Source organism: Lepisosteus platostomus, chromosome 16 (assembly GCF_059453375.1).
Source record: "Lepisosteus platostomus isolate fLepPlt1 chromosome 16, fLepPlt1.hap1, whole genome shotgun sequence".
Classification (NCBI taxonomy): domain Eukaryota; kingdom Metazoa; phylum Chordata; class Actinopteri; order Semionotiformes; family Lepisosteidae; genus Lepisosteus; species Lepisosteus platostomus.
This window is the reverse complement of record NC_142626.1, coordinates 2,472,113-2,492,978: the sequence shown is the minus strand read 5'-3', so window position 1 is coordinate 2,492,978 and position 20,866 is coordinate 2,472,113. Positions and strand designations below refer to the sequence as shown.

Genomic DNA, 20,866 nt, shown 5'->3' with positions numbered 1-20,866 from the left:
CCCTCTCTCTGTCTCTCTGTCCCCGTGCAGACGTGAACGTGGACCAGCCGGACGAGAAGTCCATCATCACCTACGTGGCCACCTACTATCACTACTTCTCCAAGATGAAGGCTCTGGCCGTGGAGGGGAAGAGGATCGGGAAGGTAAGGGATATCCGGGGGGATCCTTTCCAGTTATTTCCCTTTTCCGTTATCCGGTTGTTTTCAAGAGCCTGCGAAGACGCGCCCCCCTCCCAGCGCAGGTTGAGTCCTGCGCCCCAGGCACCTCGGGTTCGAGCCCTGGTTTGAATAGAGTGCGAGGTGCTATGGTGGGTATCACTGCCCCACAGCGCTGGATTCCCGGGTTCAATTCCGGACCTGGGGTGCTGTCCGGGCGGAGTCTGCGTGTTCCCCTGCGTCTGTGTGGGTTTTCCTCAGGATGCTCCGGTTTCCTCCCGCAGTCCCGAGACGGGCTGGTGGGTTATTTGGCCTCTGGAGGAACCGGCCCAGGTGTGTGTGTGTGTGTGTGTGTGTGTGCCCTGTGATGGACTGGCGTCCCACCCGGGGTGTACCCCGCCTCGTGCCCCATTGCTTCGCTGGGACAGGCCCCGGCTCCCCCCACGACCCCCGAACTGGATCGGGGGGTCCGAGGGGGCGGAGGAGTGACGGCGGCGCCCCCTGTGTTCGCCCGCCAGGTGCTGGACTACGCCATCGAGGCCGACAAGCTGATCGAGAAGTACGAGACGCTGGCCTCCGACCTGCTGCAGTGGATCGAGCAGACCATCCTGACGCTGAACGACCGGCAGCTGGCCAACTCGCTGGGTGGCGTGCAGAACCAGCTGCAGGGCTTCAACACCTACCGCACTGTGGAGAAGCCGCCCAAGTGAGGAGGGGGGGTAATTGAAGTGTATGGGGATAATAATACTAATAATAATAATTGCTTACACTTATATAGCGCTTTTCTGGACACTCCACTCAAAGCGCTTTACAGGTCATGGGGATCCCCTCCACCACCACCAGTGTGTACCCCCACCTGGATGATGCGACAGCAGCCATAATGCGCCAGAACGCTCCCCACACCCCAGCTCTCAGTGGGGAGGAGAGCAGAGTGATGGGGCCAGTTCAGAGAGGGGGGTTATTAGGAGGCCATGATGGGTGAAGGCCAGGGGGGGAATTTGGCCAGGACACTGGGGTAACACCCCTACTCTTCTCGAGAGACACCCTGGGGTTTTTAATGACCACAGAGAGTCAGGACCTCGGTTTTACGTCTCATCCGAAGGACGGCGCCTGTTTACAGTCTAGTGTCCCCCGTCACTATACTGGGGCATTAGGACCCACACAGACCACAGGGTGAGCGCCCCCTGCTGGCCCCACTCACACACTTCCAGCAGCAACCTTAGTTTTTCCCAGGAGGTCTCCCCTCCAGGTACTGACCAGGCTCACACCTGCTGAGCTCCAGTGGGGCTGCCAGTGGGGAGTTGCAGGGCGATATGGCTGCTGTAGGCTACAGCCGCGCTGATCGCCGGGCTCTGTTCTGTTCCACGCCCCGCTGCGTGCGCAGGTTCACCGAGAAGGGCAACCTGGAGGTCCTCCTGTTCACCATCCAGAGCAAGATGAGGGCCAACAACCAGAAGGTCTACGTGCCGCGAGAGGGGAAGCTGATCTCGGACATCAACAAGGTGGGGGGGCCGGGTTCCCGGAGGGAGGCTGCGGGTGATGGCGAACCTTAGGGGCTGCACGCGAGGCAGAGGTTTGCTCTGAGCTTTCCTTTGATTGGCGGTTTGGCAGAAAGGGGGGAGGGTTTTGGCCTGATTGACGGGGCAGCGATTGGCCCCGGGCGACAGTGGGACCGCCTCCCCGCTCTGCTGTGATTGGCAGTTAGGGAGAGAAGGACGGGAGGTTCGATCTGAGGTCCCTGGCGATTGGCTGTATGAGAGAGGGGGGAGGCGGGCGGAAGGGCAGGATCTCTCCAGTGATTGGCTGCCTCTGCTTGGGTTGCGCTCTCAGGCCTGGGAGCGTCTGGAGAAGGCGGAGCACGAGAGGGAGCTGGCCCTGCGCAACGAGCTGATTCGCCAGGAGAAGCTGGAGCAGCTGGCCGCCCGGTTCGACCGCAAGGCAGCCATGAGGGAAACCTGGCTGAGCGAGAACCAGCGGCTCGTCTCGCAGGTACTGGGGGAGCGATCGGGCTCTGCTTCTGGGGGGGGGGGGGTCTCTTCCAGATCTCTTCCCCAAAGGGGTGGTTCATTCCTGGCCCTAACCGTGGATGGGGATAACAGTCAGTGCTATAATTATTATTGCAATCCTCACACTGCCATAGATCTTTCCTGGCCACTTCACTCAGAGCAGGTCATGGGGATCCCCTCACCCACCCCCAGCAGTGTGTACCCCCACCTGGATGAGGCGCCAGTCCGCTCCCCACACCCCAGCTCTCAGTGGGGAGCAGAGCAGAGTGATGGAGCCAGTTCAGAGAGGGGGGTTATTAGGAGGCCATGAGGGGTAAAGGCCAGGGGGGAAATTTGGCCAGGACACCGGGGTAACACCCCTACTCTTCTCGAGAAACACCCTGGGGTTTTTAATGACCACAGAGAGTCAGGACCTCGGTTTTACGTCTCATCCAAAGTACAGCGCCTGTTTACAGTCTAGTGTCCCCGTCACTATACTGGGGCATCGGAACCCACACAGACCCCAGGGTGAGCGCCCCCTGCTGGCCCCACTAACACCTCTTCCAGCAGCAGCCTCAGCTCTCCCAGGAGTCTCCCCTCCAGGTACTGGCCAGGCTCACACCTGCTGAGCTCCAGTGGGGGGCTGCCAGCTGGGAGTTTCACCCTCCTCTCTCCTCCTCCTCCTCCTCCCAGGACAACTTCGGGCTGGACCTGGGGGCGGTGGAGGCGGCCACGCGGAAGCACGAGGCCATCGAGACGGACATCGGCGCCTACGGCGAGCGCGTGGCGGCCGTGGTGGCGGTGGCGCAGGAGCTGGAGGCGGAGCGCTACCACGACGTGCGGCGGGTGCTGGCGCGGCGGGACAACGTGCGCCGCCTGTGGGAGTACCTGCGGGAGCTGCTGGCCGCGCGGCGCGAGCGGCTGCACCGCCACCTGGACCTGCAGAGGGTCCTGCAGGAGATGGGCTACATCATGGACTGGATGGCCGACATGAAGGTCAGGGGGGGCAGGGGTGGGGGGCTCCCGAGCGGGTTCGAGCCTGGGTCCTGTCGCCGCCGGGGGGGGATCGAGTAGACCAGGGCTCTCTCGGGAAACTTTTTTGGGGGGGTGACCCTCCTGTGGGGGGGGGGCAGGGTGGGGGGCTCCCGAGCGGGTTCGGGCCTGGGTCCTGTCGCCGGGGGGAATTCCGGATTCTGATTCCGGGTATGGTGTTGCAGCGATTCCGGGGTGGGGGGGCGAGTAGACCAGGACTCTCTCGGGAAAGGGAACTTTTTTGGGGGGCTGGTCGACCCTCCTGTGACTCCAATGAAAAAAGACCCCCCCCCCCCCTCCCAGCCAGGCGCCGTCGTGAGAGAGGAGCGGGGAGGGTGGGCTGGGTGGGCAGCGAGCCGGGAAATGAAGGATCACGCGGGGCGCGACTTTGTAGCCCAAAAAACCGTGCCTCTCCGGCACCGCGGGCAGGATCGTGGGGCGTCGGGCGTCCTAGACTACCTGGGAACGTCCTCGCGGAGGGGCAGAGGGGCGAGACGAGACGCGTCCTCGTGTCCTCACCTCCTCCTCCCCCCCCCCCAGGGCCGGCTCCAGTCCCAGGACAGCGGCAGGCACCTGCACGACGTGGAGGACCTGCTGCAGACCCACACCCTGGTGGAGGCCGACATCTCGGCCCAGGCAGAGAGAGTGAGGGCCGTGCAGGCCGGCGCCGACAAGTTCACTGCCGAGGACGAGAGTGAGTGACGCCTGGGGGGGCCGGTCCGACGTGGGGGGGGGGGGTTCTGATCGGCTCGGATCGGCCCCCTTCACGGAACCTGTCCCCCCGTCTCTCAGGCTGCAAGCCCTGCGACCCCGCGCTGGTGCGAGAGAAGGTGGCCCTGCTGGGCAGCGCTTACCAGGAGCTGGGCCGGCTGGCGGCCGAGCGCCGGGCCAAGCTGGAGGAGTCCCGGCGGCTCTGGCGCTTCCTGTGGGAGCTGGGCGAGGAGGCGGCCTGGATGCGCGAGCAGGGCCAGATCCTGGCCTCGGAGGACTGCGGCCGCGACCTGACCTCCGCCCTGCGGCTGCTCAGCAAGCACGAGGCCCTCCGGGGCGAGATGGGCGCCCGCTACGGCCCGCTGGGGGCCACCCTGGCGGCCGGGGAGGGCCTGATCCGGGAGGGCCACCCGGGGGCGCCGCAGGTGCGCGGGCGGGCGGCGGAGGCCCGGGAGCAGTGGGCGCAGCTGGAGGAGCTGGCCGGGCAGCGGGAACGGCGCCTGCGGGAGGCCGTGGCCCTGCACCAGTTCGAGGCCGACGCCAACGACATGGAGGCCTGGATCCTGGAGACGCTGCGGCGCGTGGCCGGCCCGGAGGTGGGCCACGACGAGTTCTCCACCCAGGCGCTGGCCAGGAAGCAGAGGGAGGTGGAGGACGAGATCCACAGCCACCGGCCGCTCATCGACTCCCTGCACGAGCAGGCCCTCGCCCTGCCCCCGGCCCGGGCCCGGGCCCCCCAGGTGGAGGGCCGGCTGCCCGCCATCGAGCAGCGCTACGAGGAGCTGGGGGCCCTGGCCGCCGCCCGGCGGCAGGCCCTGGAGGGGGCGCTGGCGCTGTACCGCATGTTCAGCGAGGCGGGCGCCTGCCTGCTGTGGGTGGGCGAGAAGGAGCAGTGGCTGCACGCCATGGAGATCCCGGAGAAGCTGGAGGACCTGGAGGTGGTGCAGCAGAGGTGAGGGGTCGTGGTTCCTCTCGCCGGCCCGCCGTTGGTTTGAAAGGGGGGGGTGGGGTGGAGGGGGCGCTGCAGGTTTTGTGGGCAGGGACGAGCGCGGTTCAGACCACGAGGACAGTGTCCCAGTGACGTCGAGATGCTCAGCTCGGAAGTGGTTCCTCTGTCCAGCCCTGGACACACCCTTCGTCTTCTGCCAGGCCTTGCCAGGCTGTAACAAGGTGTCCCCCCCCTCCTCCCCCACCCCGGTTCTGTGCGTCTGCAGGTTCGAGACCCTGGAACCCGAGATGAACAACCTGGGCGCGCGCATCAGCGACGTCAACCAGGTGTCGCAGCAGCTCCTGGGCACGGACAACTGCAACAAGGAGCAGATACACAGCACCCAGGACCAGCTCAACACCAGGTGGGCACTCTGCACAACACCTTCGTACACGGCCTGCTACACACTGATCCACTGACGGGCCGCAGTGCAGCGCTCTGCACACTGGTACACACCGCACAACACCTTCATACACAGACTGCTACACACTGATCCCCTGACAAGCTGCAGTGCAGTGCTCTGCACACTGGTACACCAGTACACACTGATCCTGCCCTGCTCAGTGGTGCTGATCCCCTGACAAGCTGCAGTGCGGCGCTCTGGACACTGGTACACCAGTACACACTGATCCCACCCTGCTCAGTGGTGTTGATCCCCTGACAAGCTGCAGTGCAGTGCTCTGAACACTGGTACACCAGTACACACTGATCCTGCCCTGCTCAGTGGTGCTGATCCCCTGACAAGCTGCAGTGCAGTGCTCTGGACACTGGTACACCAGTACACACTGATCCTGCCCTGCTCAGTGGTGCTGATCCCCTGACAAGCTGCAGTGTAGTGCTCTGCACACTGGTACACCAGTACACACTGATCCTGCCCTGCTCAGTGGCGCTGATCCCTGACAAGCTGCAGTGCAGTGCTCTGCACACTGGTACACCAGTACACACTGATCCTGCCCTGCTCAGTGGTGCTGATCCCCTGACAAGCTGCAGTGCGGCGCTCTACACACTGGTACACCAGTACACACTGATCCTGCCCTGCTCAGTGGTGCTGATCCCCTGACAAGCTGCAGTGCGGCGCTCTGGACACTGGTACACCAGTACACACTGATCCTGCCCTGCTCAGTGGTGCTGATCCCCTGACAAGCTGCAGTGCGGCGCTCTGAACACTGGTACACCAGTACACACTGATCCCACCCTGCTCAGTGGTGTTGATCCCCTGACAAGCTGCAGTGCAGTGCTCTGAACACTGGTACACCAGTACACACTGATCCTGCCCTGCTCAGTGGTGCTGATCCCCTGACAAGCTGCAGTGCAGTGCTCTGGACACTGGTACACCAGTACACACTGATCCTGCCCTGCTCAGTGGTGCTGATCCCCTGACAAGCTGCAGTGTAGTGCTCTGCACACTGGTACACCAGTACACACTGATCCTGCCCTGCTCAGTGGCGCTGATCCCTGACAAGCTGCAGTGCGGCGCTCTGGACACTGGTACACCAGTACACACTGATCCTGCCCTGCTCAGTGGTGCTGATCCCCTGACAAGCTGCAGTGTAGTGCTCTGGACACTGGTACACCAGTACACACTGATCCCACCCTGCTCAGTGGCGCTGATCCCTGACAAGCTGCAGTGCGGCGCTCTGGACACTGGTACACCAGTACACACTGATCCTGCCCTGCTCAGTGGTGCTGATCCCCTGACAAGCTGCAGTGCGGCGCTCTGGAGACTGGTACACCAGTACACACTGATCCTGCCCTGCTCAGTGTCACACTGATCCTATGTAGAGCGTTCCTAGAGTAACACAGCAGGCAGGCGCTTTCCAACCGTGCCCACTGACCCCCCCCACCCGCCTTCCCAAGGTGGAGCGAGTTCCAGAGGCTGGCGGACCAGAAGAAGCAGGCCCTGGAGTCGGCCCTCAACATCCAGAACTACCACCTGGAGTGCAACGAGAGCCGGACGTGGATGAGGGAGAAGACCAAGGTCATCGAGTCCACCCAGGGGCTGGGCAACGACCTGGCCGGGGTGATGGCCCTGCAGCGCAAGCTGACCGGCATGGAGCGCGACCTGGAGGCCATCCAGGGCAAGCTGGACGGCCTGCGCGGGGAGGCCCACAAGCTGGCCCGGGAGCACCCGGAGCAGGGGGAGCAGATCCAGGCCCGGCTGGCCGAGATCCAGGAGGTGTGGGAGGAGCTGAACGGCACCATGAAGAGGCGGGAAGAGAGCCTGGGGGAGGCCAGCAAGCTGCAGGGCTTCCTCCGGGACCTGGACGACTTCCAGGCCTGGCTGTCGCGCACCCAGACGGCCGTGGCCTCCGAGGACATCCCCACCTCGCTGGCCGAGGCCGAGCGGCTGCTGGCCCAGCACGAGGGCATCAAGAACGAGGTGGACAACTACCGCGAGGACTACCAGAAGATGCGGGCGGTGGGCGAGGAGGTGACCCGGGGCCAGACGGACGCCCAGTACATGTTCCTGGGCCAGCGGCTGCAGGCGCTGGACACGGGCTGGAACGAGCTGCGCCGCATGTGGGAGAACCGGCACAACCTGCTGGCCCAGGCCTTCGACTTCCAGACCTTCCTGAGGGACGCCATGCAGGCCGAGGGCTTTCTCAACAACCAGGTGAGAGCGGGCGAGGGCCGGCGGAGACCGTGGGGGGGGGAGCCGGCGAACGATCCCTACCTTCAGCCCCGCTAACTCTCCCCCCCCATCTCTGCGGCTCCCCAGGAGTACGTCCTGTCCCACACGGAGATGCCCTCCACGCTGCAGGGCGCGGAGGCGGCCATCAGGAAGCACGAGGACTTCCTGACCACCATGGAGGCCAGCGAGGAGAAGATCCACGGCGTGGTGGACAGCGGGCGGCGGCTCATGGCCGAGGGCAACGCCAACGCCGACAAGATCCAGGAGAAGGCCGACTCCATCCAGGAAAGGTCTGCGCCGCCTTCCTGCCCGGCGCGCTCCTCTTCCTCTTTTCCTTCTCTCTTCCTCTCGGAGCGCGCTCTGAACTGGTTCCCTCTCTCCCCCACCAGGCACCAGAAGAATAAGCAGGCCGCTAGCGAGCTCCTGGCGAAGCTGAAGGACAATCGCGAGCTGCAGCACTTCCTGCAGGACAGTCAGGAGGTAGGGTGGAGGTCAAGGGTCATGGGGGGGGGGGTCAGCTAGGGGTTAGCCCTGCCCTCGAACAGCAGCGAGGCCCCTCGTGGCTTCTGACGCCGTTAGGCCTTCTCTCGAGCCAGAGAACGTTTTGTGCTTGACATCTCAGTGCCGTCCTCCCGTGTCTCCCCCCCCCCCCCAGCTGACCCTGTGGATCAACGAGAAGATGCTGACGGCCCAGGACATGTCGTACGACGAGGCGAGGAACCTGCACAGCAAGTGGCAGAAGCACCAGGCCTTCACAGCAGAGCTGGCATCCAACAAGGACTGGCTGGACAAGATCGACAAGGTAGGGGGGGTCGGGGGGGGTCTGCTGGCCAGGAGCGTAGGGGGGGTGGGGCTGTGCTCTGGCTGCTGGCGAGATCGGACAGCAAGGTCCATGAGGACTGTCCAATGAAAGCGTGGCCCTCGGCTCTTGTCGCCCGAGGCAGCTCGGCGGTCAGCACTAGACTTTGCCGCCAGTCTGTGGGGAGTTTGCACGTTCTCCGCCCGCTGATGCGAACCCTGGCCACTCCAGCTCCCTCTCGGAGGTCCCGCTAGGTTAGGTTTGATGGGCGCCTCTCCCATCATCTGGAGGAGGAATCCCAGTTCTGACCAGCGCGGTGACGTGTTGGCGCTTGATGGTTTTGGCTCGGTCATGCAGCGGGGAAGGTCCTCATCCTACACCGTGCTGCCTCCCTCCCCCCCCGTGCAGGAGGGCAAGGCCCTGGTGAGGGAGAAGCCCGAGCAGGAGCCCGTGGTGGCGCGCACGCTGGCGGACCTGCAGCGCCTGTGGGAGGAGCTGGAGAGCACCACCCAGACCAAGGCCCAGTGCCTGTTCGACGCCAACCGGGCCGAGCTGTTCACCCAGAGCTGCGCCGCCCTGGGCTCCTGGCTGGAGAACCTGTCCGCGCAGCTTCAGAGCGACGACTACGGCAAGGACCTGACCAGCGTCAACATCCTGCTCAAGAAGCACCAGGTGAGGGGAGGGGGGGGGGGGTCCGGGGCCGGATTCTCGAGGGGCGATCGGGGGCACACCTGTTACAGTGAGACGTCGCCGCCCCCCTGTGAACTTGAACTTTATTGCCATATGTAACCGGTGCATGTACTGGTACAAGGGAATTCTCACAGTAAGTCTCTCGGTTGTAAAACAAGTGTAAAAACACAAAGTGCCGACAGTGCAGCAAGACAATAGACAAACACACAGCAGACAGTGTACAAGTAAACAATGACTGGAGACGTGCGATAAATAAGAAATCATGATGAACTTGAACTTGAACTTTATTGCCATATGTAACCGGTACTGGTACAATGGAATTCTTACTGACAGAAAGTCTCTCGATTGTAAAACCAGTGTAAAAAAGAAGACAAAGTGCAAACGGTGCATCAAGACAGTGTACAAACAAACAATAGACAATGTGCAAGTAAACATGTGGACAGTTTGAATGTAAACAATACAGATGTGTAAACAATGCCTGGAGATGTGCAATAGATAAGAAATCATAAAGAGGCAGATGGTGATGGTGTAGGTGTGGTCCGAGGGGGGTGGCTAAATGTGTTCGCCAGTCTCACTGCTTGTGGGTAGGAGCTATTGAAGAATCTGGTGGTCAGTGTCCGGCTGCTCTATTGCTCTCTTGCCTGAGGGCAGCGGGGTGAAGAGCTCATGCCCGGGGGGTGGCGACTGTCCTCTGTGATGGCCAGAATTCTACCACGGCCGCGGCCCCCATAGAGCTGTTTGATCCCGGTGAGAGCACAGCCGATGATCTTCGGGGCCATGTTGACCGCATGGGGGTACCTGCGGTCCTGGGGTGTGCGGTCACAGAGAGCCGCGTGGACGCTGCGTGTCCTGGACACCTGGGGACAGGCGTCTTCAGCCCTCCAGCGCTGGCGTCATCCAGATTTGTCATTTAAGGTTTGGGTAGGGGGGAAGGCTAGTGGGACAACCTTGAGCAAAGATGGTGCAGTTGGGGAAGGGAAAAGGTTACAGACCCGCATGATCTTGCTTATTAAGTGTATTTTAATGCGTTGGAATGTTTCTGTATTAAGTGGTTTTTTTTAACCAAGAGCACCTTGGTTAATGAGGCAATCCGTGGCCGTCATAACCCCCCCAGATGCTGGAGAACCAGATGTCGGTGCGCGAGAAGGAGGTGGAGGCCCTGCAGAGCCAGGCGCAGGCGCTGTCCCAGGAGGACGGCGGGCTGGCCGAGGTGGACGGCCGGCAGCGCGGCATGCAGGAGAGCTTCTGCCAGCTGCAGGCGCCCCTGCAGCAGCGCCGGCTGCAGCTGCTCGCCTCCAAGGAGGCTCACCAGTTCAACCGCGACCTGGAGGACGAGATCGTGAGTGCGCGCCGGCGCCCCCTAGTGTGTGTGTGTGCGCGAGCGTGTGTCCCTCTCTGTCCATAAGAGAAGATCAGATCACTTTATCGGCCCTATACAATGTCTTGCATGAGGGATGTGTCTTTTCACAGACCCCAGCTTGCTCTCCAGGGGACACACAGACAGGGAGAGAGAAGCTGGGGGTCAGAGCGCAGGGTCGGCCATTTATACGGCGACCCTGGAGCAGCTGGGGGGTGAAGGGCCTGGCTCAGGGGCCCCAACGGAGTATCCTCTGCTGGCTGTGGGATTCGAACCGGCAACCTCCCAGCCACAGAGCCACCACTCCGCCCCGATTAATAGATCAGATCGGTCTCAATTAAGGTTTGGGTGGGCGGGGAAAAGCTAGTGGAGCTTCGAGATGCAGAGGGGGACAACCTTGGGCTTTCCTTTGGAATCGGGCAAAGATCGTCTTCAGCACCTTGGTTAATTAGCCAATTAAGGATCAATTCATGCGTTGATGGAGACTGGCCCTGTGCTATACTGTGTTGAATGACTTCGCACAGAGCCCCGCTTATTGAGCCCAGCAGTAGCAAGGATGGACATTCCCGGAGCTTAGTGATCTTTCAGTGAGTGACCCCCCCCCCCCCTCTCTCTCTCCCTCTCTCTCCCAGCTCTGGGTGAAGGAGAGGATGCCCCTGGCCACCTCCACTGACCACGGGAAGGACCTGCCCTCCGTCCAGATGCTCATCAAGAAGAACCAGGTGAGGCCACTGGGGGATGAAAGGCGCTATATAAATACGAGATAATAGATAATGTTGGAGGCACACCCCTCCAGCTCCTCAGAGCCACTGGGGGATGAAAGGCGCTATATAAATACGAGATAATAGATCATGTTGAGGGCACACCCCTCCAGCTCCTCAGAGCCACTGGGGGATGAAAGGCGCTATATAAATACGAGATAATAGATCATGTTGAAGGCACCCCCCCCCAGCTCCTCAGAGCCACTGGGGAATGAAAGGCGCTATATAAATACGAGATGATAGATAATGTTGAAGGCACACCCCTCCAGCTCCTCAGAGCCACTGGGGAATGAAAGGCGCTATATAAATATGAGATAATAGATAATGTTGAGGGCACACCCCTCCAGCTCCTCAGAGCCACTGGGGGATGAAAGGCGCTATATAAATACGAGATAATAGATCATGTTGAAGGCACACCCCCCCCCCAGCTCCTCAGAGCCACTGGGGAATGAAAGGCGCTATATAAATACGAGATGATAGATAATGTTGAAGGCACACCCCTCCAACTCCTCAGAGCCACTGGGGGATGAAAGGCGCTATATGAATACAAGATAATAGATAATAAATGTTGGAGGCACACCCCTCCAGCTCCTCAGAGTCACTGGGGGATGAAAGGCGCTATATAAATACGAGGTAATACATAATGTTGAAGGCACACCCCCCCAGCTCCTCAGAGCCACTGGGGGATGAAAGGCGCTATATGAATGCAAGATATTAAGATAAATCATGGAGGCACACCCCTAGTGGGATGAAAGGCGCTATACAGCCACGTGGCCCTGTCGTTGTTGTAACGCTCTCCGCCGTGACCCGCGCAGACGCTGCAGAAGGAGATCCAGGGCCACCAGCCGCGCATCGACGACATCCAGGGCCACGGCGCCGCCATGGTGCAGGAGGAGGGGGGCCAGCCGGGCCTGGGGGGCCGGCTGGCGGAGCTGCGGGGGTCCTGGGCCCTGCTGATCGCCGAGGCGGACCGGCGGCGGGAGCGTCTGGCCGAGGCCCACCGCGCCCAGCAGTTCTACGCCGACGCGGCCGAGGCGGAGGCCTGGATGGGGGAGCAGGAGCTGCACATGATGTCGGAGGAGAAGGCGAAGGTGGGGGTGCAGGCCGGCTCTCGTGCAGTGCTGACCGGGCCACGGGGACCAGCGGTGCTGACCTCAGCGTGGGCAGCGGTGTTCAGTGCTGAGCCCGGCGTGGGCAGCGGTGTTCAGTGCTGAGGCCGGCGTGGGCAGCGGTGTTCAGTGCTGACCTCAGCGTGGGCAGTGGTGTTCAGTGCTCACCTCAGCGTGGGCAGTGGTGTTCAGTGCTGAGGCCGGCGTGGGCAGTGGTGTTCAGTGCTGAGGCCGGCGTGGGCAGCGGTGTTCAGTGCTGACCCCGGCGTGGGCAGCGGTGTTCAGTGCTGACCTCGGCGTGGCCAGCGGTGCTCAGTGCTGACCTCGGCGTGGCCAGCGGTGCTCAGTGCTGTGGCCAGCGGTGCTCAGTGCTGACCTCAGCGTGGGCAGCGGTGCTCAGTGCTGAGGCCAGCGGTGCTCAGTGCTGAGGCCAGCGGTGCTCAGTGCTGACCTAAGCATGGCCAGCGGTGCTCAGTGCTGTGGCCAGCGGTGCTCAGTGCTGACCTCAGCGTGGGCAGCGGTGCTCAGTGCTGAGGCCAGCGGTGCTCAGTGCTGACCGCCGGGTGCTGTTGGCCCACAGGACGAGCAGAGTGCCATGGCCATGGTGAAGAAGCACCAGATAGTGGAGCAGGCGCTGGAGGACTACGCCCAGACCATCCACCAGCTGGCCAACAGCAGCCGCCAGATGGTGACCGGCGAGCACCCTGAAAGGTGGGCACCAGGGCAGGAGGAGGGGCTGCGTGAACCCTCTCCTCTCGCATTGCAGTGATAATACTCTGGTGTTCACCCCTCTCCTCTCTCTCTCTCACCCTGTGCTGTGTTCACTCCTCTCTCTCTCCCCTCTCTCACCCTGTGCCATGTGTACACCTCTCTCCTCTCTCTCTCTCACCCTGTGCTGTGTTCACTCCTCTCTCTCTCCGCTCTCTCTCACCCTGTGCTGTGTTCACTCCTCTCTCTCTCCCCTCTCTCACCCTGTGCCATGTGTACACCCCTCTCCTCTCTCTCACCCTGTGCCATGTGTACACCCCTCTCCTCTCTCTCACCCTGTGCCATGTGTACACCCCTCTCCTCTCTCTCTCTCACCCTGTGCTGTGTTGTCTCCTCTCTCCTCTCTCCCCTCTCTCACCCTGTGCCATGTGTACACCCCTCTCTCTCTCCCCTCTCTCACCCTGTGCTCTGTTGTCTCCTCTCTCTCTCTCTCCCCTCTCACCCTGTGCCATGTGTACACCCCTCTCCTCTCTCTCTCTCACCCTGTGCTGTGTTGTCTCCTCTCTCCTCTCTCCCCTCTCTCACCCTGTGCCATGTGTACACCCCTCTCCTCTCTCTCACCCTGTGCCATGTGTACACCCCTCTCCTCTCTCTCACCCTGTGCCATGTGTACACCCCTCTCCTCTCTCTCACCCTGTGCCATGTGTACACCCCTCTCCTCTCTCTCTCTCACCCTGTGCCATGTGTTCACCCCTCTCCTCTCTCTCTCTCACCCTGTGCCATGTGTACACCCCTCTCTCTCTCCCCTCTCTCACCCTGTGCTGTGTTGTCTCCTCTCTCTCTCTCCCCTCTCACCCTGTGCCATGTGTACACCCCTCTCTCTCTCCCCTCTCTCACCCTGTGCTGTGTTGTCTCCTCTCTCCTCTCTCACCCTGTGCCGTGTTGTCTCCTCTCTCTCTCTCTCTCCCCTCTCTCACCCTGTGCCGTGTTGTCTCCTCTCTCTCTCTCTCTCTCCTCTCTCACCCTGTGCCGTGTTGTCTCCTCTCTCCTCTCTCACCCTGTGCTGTGTTGTCTCCTCTCTCTCTCTCTCTCCCCTCTCTCACCCTGTGCCGTGTTGTCTCCTCTCTCTCTCTCTCCCCTCTCTCACCCTGTGCTGTGTTGTCTCCTCTCTCTCTCTCTCCCCTCTCTCACCCTGTGCTGTGTTGTCTCCTCTCTCTCTCTCTCCCCTCTCTCACCCTGTGCTGTGTTGTCTCCTCTCTCTCTCTCTCCCCTCTCTCACCCTGTGCTGTGTTGTCTCCTCTCTCTCTCTCTCCCCTCTCTCACCCTGTGCTGTGTTGTCTCCTCTCTCTCTCTCTCTCTCCTCTCTCACCCTGTGCTGTGTTGTCTCCTCTCTCTCTCTCTCTCTCCCCTCTCTCACCCTGTGCTGTGTTGTCTCCTCTCTCTCTCTCTCTCTCCTCTCTCACCCTGTGCCGTGTTGTCTCCTCTCTCCTCTCTCACCCTGTGCTGTGTTGTCTCCTCTCTCTCTCTCTCCCCTCTCTCACCCTGTGCTGTGTTGTCTCCTCTCTCTCTCTCTCCCCTCTCTCACCCTGTGCTGTGTTGTCTCCTCTCTCTCTCTCTCCCCTCTCTCACCCTGTGCTGTGTTGTCTCCTCTCTCTCTCTCTCTCTCTCTCCCCTCTCTCACCCTGTGCTGTGTTGTCTCCTCTCTCCTCTCTCCCCTCTCTCACCCTGTGCTGTGTTGTCTCCTCTCTCTCTCCCCTCTCTCACCCTGTGCTGTGTTGTCTCCTCTCTCCTCTCTCTCCTCTCTCACCCTGTGCTGTGTTGTCTCCTCTCTCCTCTCTCTCCTCTCTCACCCTGTGCTGTGTTGTCTCCTCTCTCCTCTCTCCCCTCTCTCACCCTGTGCTGTGTTGTCTCCTCTCTCTCTCCCCTCTCTCACCCTGTGCTGTGTTGTCTCCAGCGAGCGGATCACCATGCGGCAGGCCCAGGTGGACAAGCTGTACGCGGGGCTGAAGGACCTGGCGGAGGAGCGCCGGGGCAAGCTGCAGGAGCGCCTGCGGCTCTGCCAGCTCAAGAAGGAGGTGGACGACCTGGAGCAGTGGATCGCCGAGCGGGAGGTGGTGGCCGGCTCGCACGAGCTGGGCCAGGACTACGAGCACGTCACGGTACCTGGGCCACCTCTCCTGCCATCACCCTCCCCAGCAGCACTCTGTAGTATTATTATTATTATTATTATTGAGAGACAGGCTCACTGTCTGTTCCTCAGGCTGGGACAGGAGATCACACACTGTATTATTATTATTGAGAGACAGGCTCACTGTCTGTTCCTCAGGCTGGGACAGGAGGTCACACACTGTATTATTATTATTGAGAGACAGGCTCACTGTCTGTTCCTCAGGCTGGGACAGGAGATCACACACTGTATTATTATTATTGAGAGACAGGCTCACTGTCTGTTCCTCAGGCTGGGACAGGAGATCACACACTGTATTATTATTATTGAGAGACAGGCTCACTGTCTGTTCCTCAGGCTGGGACAGGAGATCACACACTGTATTATTATTGAGAGACAGGCTCACTGTCTGTTCCTCAGGCTGGGACAGGAGATCACACACTGTATTATTATTATTGAGAGACAGGCTCACTGTCTGTTCCTCAGGCTGGGACAGGAGATCACACACTGTATTATTATTATTGAGAGACAGGCTCACTGTCTGTTCCTCAGGCTGGGACAGGAGATCACACACTGTATTATTATTATTGAGAGACAGGCTCACTGTCTGTTCCTCAGGCTGGGACAGGAGATCACACACTGTATTATTATTATTGAGAGACGGGCTCACTGTCTGTTCCTCAGGCTGGGACAGGAGATCACACACTGTATTATTATTATTGAGAGACAGGCTCACTGTCTGTTCCTCAGGCTGGGACAGGAGATCACACACTGTATTATTATTATTGAGAGACGGGCTCACTGTCTGTTCCTCAGGCTGGGACAGGAGATCACACACTGTATTATTATTATTGAGAGACAGGCTCACTCTCTGTTCCTCAGGCTGGGACAGGAGATCACACACTGTATTATTATTATTGGGAGACAGACTCACTGTCTGTTCCTCAGGCTGGGACAGGAGATCACACACTGTATTATTATTATTGAGAGACAGGCTCACTGTCTGTTCCTCAGGCTGGGACAGGAGATCACACACTGTATTATTATTATTGAGAGACAGGCTCACTGTCTGTTCCTCAGGCTGGGACAGGAGATCACACACTGTATTATTATTATTGAGAGACAGGCTCACTGTTCCTCAGGCTGGGACAGGAGATCACACACTGTATTATTATTATTGAGAGACGGGCTCACTGTCTGTTCCTCAGGCTGGGACAGGAGATCACACACTGTATTATTATTATTGAGAGACGGGCTCACTGTCTGTTCCTCAGGCTGGGACAGGAGATCACACACTGTATTATTATTGAGAGACAGGCTCACTGTCTGTTCCTCAGGCTGGGACAGGAGATCACACACTGTATTATTATTACTGAGAGACAGGCTCACTGTCTGTTCCTCAGGCTGGGACAGGAGATCACACACTGTAGTATTATTATTATTGAGAGACAGGCTCACTGTCTGTTCCTCAGGCTGGGACAGGAGATCACACACTGTATTATTATTATTGAGAGACAGGCTCACTGTCTGTTCCTCAGGCTGGGACAGGAGATCACACACTGTATTATTATTATTGAGAGACAGGCTCACTGTCTGTTCCTCAGGCTGGGACAGGAGATCACACACTGTATTATTATTATTGAGAGACAGGCTCACTGTCTGTTCCTCAGGCTGGGACAGGAGATCACACACTGTATTATTATTATTGAGAGACGGGCTCACTGTCTGTTCCTCAGGCTGGGACAGGAGATCACACACTGTATTATTATTATTGAGAGACAGGCTCACTGTCTGTTCCTCAGGCTGGGACAGGAGATCACACACTGTATTATTATTATTGAGAGACGGGCTCACTGTCTGTTCCTCAGGCTGGGACAGGAGATCACACACTGTATTATTATTATTGAGAGACAGGCTCACTCTCTGTTCCTCAGGCTGGGACAGGAGATCACACACTGTATGATTATTATTGAGAGACAGGCTCACTGTCTGTTCCTCAGTCTGGGACAGGAGATCACACACTGTATTATTATTATTGAGAGACAGGCTCACTGTCTGTTCCTCAGGCTGGGACAGGAGATCACACACTGTATTATTATTGAGAGACGGGCTCACTGTCTGTTCCTCAGGCTGGGACAGGAGATCACACACTGTATTATTATTATTATTATTATTATTGAGAGACAGGCTCACTGTCTGTTCCTCAGGCTGGGACAGGAGATCACACACTATATTATTATTATTGAGAGACGGGCTCACTGTCTGTTCCTCAGGCTGGGACAGGAGATCACACACTGTATTATTATTCTTGAGAGACAGGCTCACTGTCTGTTCCTCAGGCTGGGACAGGAGATCACACTCTGTATTATTATTATTGGGAGACAGGCTCACTGTCTGTTCCTCAGGCTGGGACAGGAGATCACACACTGTATTATTATTATTGGGAGACAGGCTCACTGTCTGTTCCTCAGGCTGGGACAGGAGATCACACACTGTATTATTATTACTGAGAGACAGGCTCACTGTCTGTTCCTCAGGCTGGGACAGGAGATCACACACTGTATTATTATTATTGAGAGACAGGCTCACTGTCTGTTCCTCAGGCTGGGACAGGAGATCACACACTGTATTATTATTATAGAGAGACAGGCTCACTGTTCCTCAGGCTGGGACAGGAGATCACACACTGTATTATTATTATTATTGAGAGACAGGCTCACTGTTCCTCAGGCTGGGACAGGAGATCACACACTGTATTATTATTATTGAGAGGCAGGCTCACTGTCTGTTCCTCAGATGCTGCGGGACAAGTTCCGGGAGTTTGCGCGGGACACCAGCGCCATCGGGCAGGAGCGGGTGGACGGCGTGAACGCGCTGGCGGACGAGCTGATCGAGTCGGGCCACCCGGAGAACGCCACGGTGGCGGAGTGGAAGGACGGGCTGAACGAGGCCTGGGCCGACCTGCTGGAGCTCATCGACACGCGCACCCAGATGCTCTCCGCCTCCTACGAGCTGCACCGCTTCTACCAGGACGCCAAGGAGACCCTGGGCCGGGTGCAGGAGAAGAGCGCCGCCCTGCCGGCCGACCTGGGCCGCGACCTGAACACCGTGCAGCACCTGCACCGGCAGCACACCGCCTTCGAGCACGACATCCAGGCCCTGAGCGGACAGGTGGGGCAGACGAGAGGACAGAGGCACGGGGGGGACAGGGGACCGGGCGGACGAGAGGACAGAGACACAGGGAGGTGTGAGGGAGCAGGCAGACTAGAGGACAGAGACACGGGGAGGGGAGGGGGACCAGGCAGACTAGAGGACAGAGACACGGGGAGGGGAGGGGGACCAGTCGGACTAGAGGACAGAGACACGGGGAGGGGAGGGGGACCAGGTGGACGAGAGGACAGAGACACGGGGAGGGGAGGGGGACCAGGTGGACGAGAGGACAGAGGCACGGGGGGGACAGGGAACCAGGCAGACTAGAGGACAGAGACACGGGGAGGGGAGGGGGACCAGGCAGACTAGAGGACAGGGACACGGGGAGGGGAGGGGGACCAGGCAGACTAGAGGACAGGGACACGGGGAGGGGAGGGGGACCAGGTGGACTAGAGGACAGAGACACGGGGAGGGGAGGGGAGGGGGACCAGGCAGACTAGAGGACAGGGACACGGGGAGGGGAGGGGGACCAGGCAGACTAGAGGACAGGGACACGGGGAGGGGAGGGGGACCAGGTGGACTAGAGGACAGAGACACGGGGAGGGGAGGGGGACCAGGCAGACTAGAGGACAGAGACACGGGGAGGGGGACCAGGCAGACTAGAGGACAGAGACACGGGGAGGGGAGGGGGACCAGGCAGACTAGAGGACAGAGACACGGGGAGGGGAGGGGGACCAGGCAGACTAGAGGACAGAGACACAGGGAGGGGAGGGGGACCAGGCAGACTAGAGGACAGAGACACAGGGAGGGGTGAAGGAGCAGGCAGACTAGAGGACAGAGACACAGGGGGGGGACAGGGGACCAGGCAGACTAGAGGACAGAGACACGGGGAGGGGAGGGGGACCAGGCAGACTAGAGGACAGAGACACGGGGAGGGGAGGGGGACCAGGCAGACTAGAGGACAGAGACACGGGGAGGGGAGGGGGACCAGGCAGACTAGAGGACAGAGGCACGGGGGGGACAGGGGACCAGGCAGACTAGAGGACAGAGACACGGGGAGGGGAGGGGGACCAGGCAGACTAGAGGACAGAGACACGGGGAGGGGAGGGGAACCAAGTGGACTAGAGGACAGGGATACGGGGAGGGGCGGGGGACCAGGTGGACGAGAGGACAGAGACACGGGGGGACCAGGTGGACGAGAGGACAGAGACACAGGGGGGACCAGCTGGACAAGAGCACAGGGATACGGGGAGGGTCGGGGGACCAGGTGGACGAGAGGACAGAGACACGGGGGGACCAGGTGGACGAGAGGACAGAAATACGGGGAGGGCCGGGGGACCAGGTGGACTAGAGGACAGAGACACAGGGGGGACCAGGTGGACGAGAGGACAGAGACACGGGGAGGGCCAGGGGACCAGGTGGACTAGAGGACAGAGACACGGGGGGACCAGGTGGACGAGAGGACAGAAACACAGGGAGGGCGAGGGGACCAGGTGGACTAGAGGACAGAGACATGGGGGAACCAGGTGGACTAGAGGACAGAGACACGGGGGGACCAGGTGGACGAGAGGACAGAAACACAGGGAGGGCCAGGGGACCAGGTGGACGAGAGGACAGAGACATGGGGGAACCAGGTGGACTAGAGGACAGAGACATGGGGGAACCGGGTGGACTAGAGGACAGAGGAAGGAGATAAGAAGGCAGTTTACAGGCAGGTGTCCGAAGACAGGAGAGAGGCTGGGGGGAGAAGGAGAGGGAGCGGGTGACGTCAGTCTGGCTGTGCCCCCCGCCCCCCGCAGGTGCGGCAGGTGCAGGACGACGCCGCGCGGCTCCAGAAGGCGTACGCCGGGGAGAAGGCAGAGGACATCCAGCGGCACGAGCAGGCGGTGGCGGAGGCCTGGGCCGCCCTGCTGGCCGCCAGCGAGGAGCGCCGGCAGGCCCTGCTGGACACGGTGGACAAGTTCCGCTTCTTCAGCATGGTGCGCGACCTCGTGCTCTGGATGGACGGGGTCAACCTGCAGATCGACGCCCACGACAACCCCAGGTAACCCCCAGGAGCCCCCACCCCTGTCTCCGACTGTGGGTCGAAAGTAGACTCTCTCGTTCCCCCGTGGGCTGATGGCCAGCTGTCCCCCTCTCCTCCGCAGGGACGTGTCCTCGGCTGACCTGGTCATCGGCAATCACCAGGACATCAAGAGCGAGATCGAGGCGCGCGCCGACAGCTTCACCACCTGCATCGAGACGGGCACCGCGCTCATCGACAACAACCACTACGCCTCCGACGAGGTACTGCGGCCCCCCATTGGCTCCTTCCTTTGCCACGCCCTCCCCGTTCAGCGTTTCCATTGGTTGGTTCAGGCCCACCCTCTTCCCTCGTCTTTCCCGTTTCTCCTCTCTTTTGTCGCCCCCCTCTGATGTTTACAATATCACACGAGATTGTGCCTTCTGGCTCACACCCTCTGCGATTCTGCGCCTCGCTGCTTTTCCAGATCCAAGAGAAGCTCGACCAGCTGCAGGAGAAACGTGCGGAGATCAATAACAAATGGCAGGAAAAGATGAACTGGCTGCAGATCGGTGGGTCTCGTCTGTCTGTCCCTCTGTCTGTCTGTCCCTCTTTCTGTC

At 60.1% G+C, this 20,866-nt stretch overlaps 1 protein-coding gene across 7 annotated transcripts in view; it reads left to right on the top strand.

Moving 5' to 3' along the window:
- The window catches only part of sptbn2 (spectrin, beta, non-erythrocytic 2), a 60,636-nt gene that overhangs the window by 28,998 nt on the left and 10,772 nt on the right, over window positions 1–20,866 (top strand). For all 7 annotated transcript variants that reach the window (XM_088609434.1, XM_088609435.1, XM_088609433.1 and 4 more), the window contains 22 exons: window positions 31–143; window positions 674–861; window positions 1,540–1,657; window positions 1,986–2,144; window positions 2,834–3,136; window positions 3,713–3,866; window positions 3,965–4,835; window positions 5,098–5,235; window positions 6,729–7,485; window positions 7,591–7,793; window positions 7,893–7,983; window positions 8,159–8,305; window positions 8,711–8,974; window positions 10,107–10,331; window positions 10,982–11,071; window positions 11,926–12,201; window positions 12,800–12,930; window positions 14,882–15,086; window positions 17,891–18,265; window positions 20,044–20,288; window positions 20,392–20,530; window positions 20,734–20,818. In XM_088609434.1, coding sequence (XP_088465560.1) covers window positions 31–143; window positions 674–861; window positions 1,540–1,657; window positions 1,986–2,144; window positions 2,834–3,136; window positions 3,713–3,866; window positions 3,965–4,835; window positions 5,098–5,235; window positions 6,729–7,485; window positions 7,591–7,793; window positions 7,893–7,983; window positions 8,159–8,305; window positions 8,711–8,974; window positions 10,107–10,331; window positions 10,982–11,071; window positions 11,926–12,201; window positions 12,800–12,930; window positions 14,882–15,086; window positions 17,891–18,265; window positions 20,044–20,288; window positions 20,392–20,530; window positions 20,734–20,818 — 5,277 coding nt within the window. The remainder of the gene's footprint in view (window positions 1–30; window positions 144–673; window positions 862–1,539; window positions 1,658–1,985; window positions 2,145–2,833; window positions 3,137–3,712; window positions 3,867–3,964; window positions 4,836–5,097; window positions 5,236–6,728; window positions 7,486–7,590; window positions 7,794–7,892; window positions 7,984–8,158; window positions 8,306–8,710; window positions 8,975–10,106; window positions 10,332–10,981; window positions 11,072–11,925; window positions 12,202–12,799; window positions 12,931–14,881; window positions 15,087–17,890; window positions 18,266–20,043; window positions 20,289–20,391; window positions 20,531–20,733; window positions 20,819–20,866) is intronic.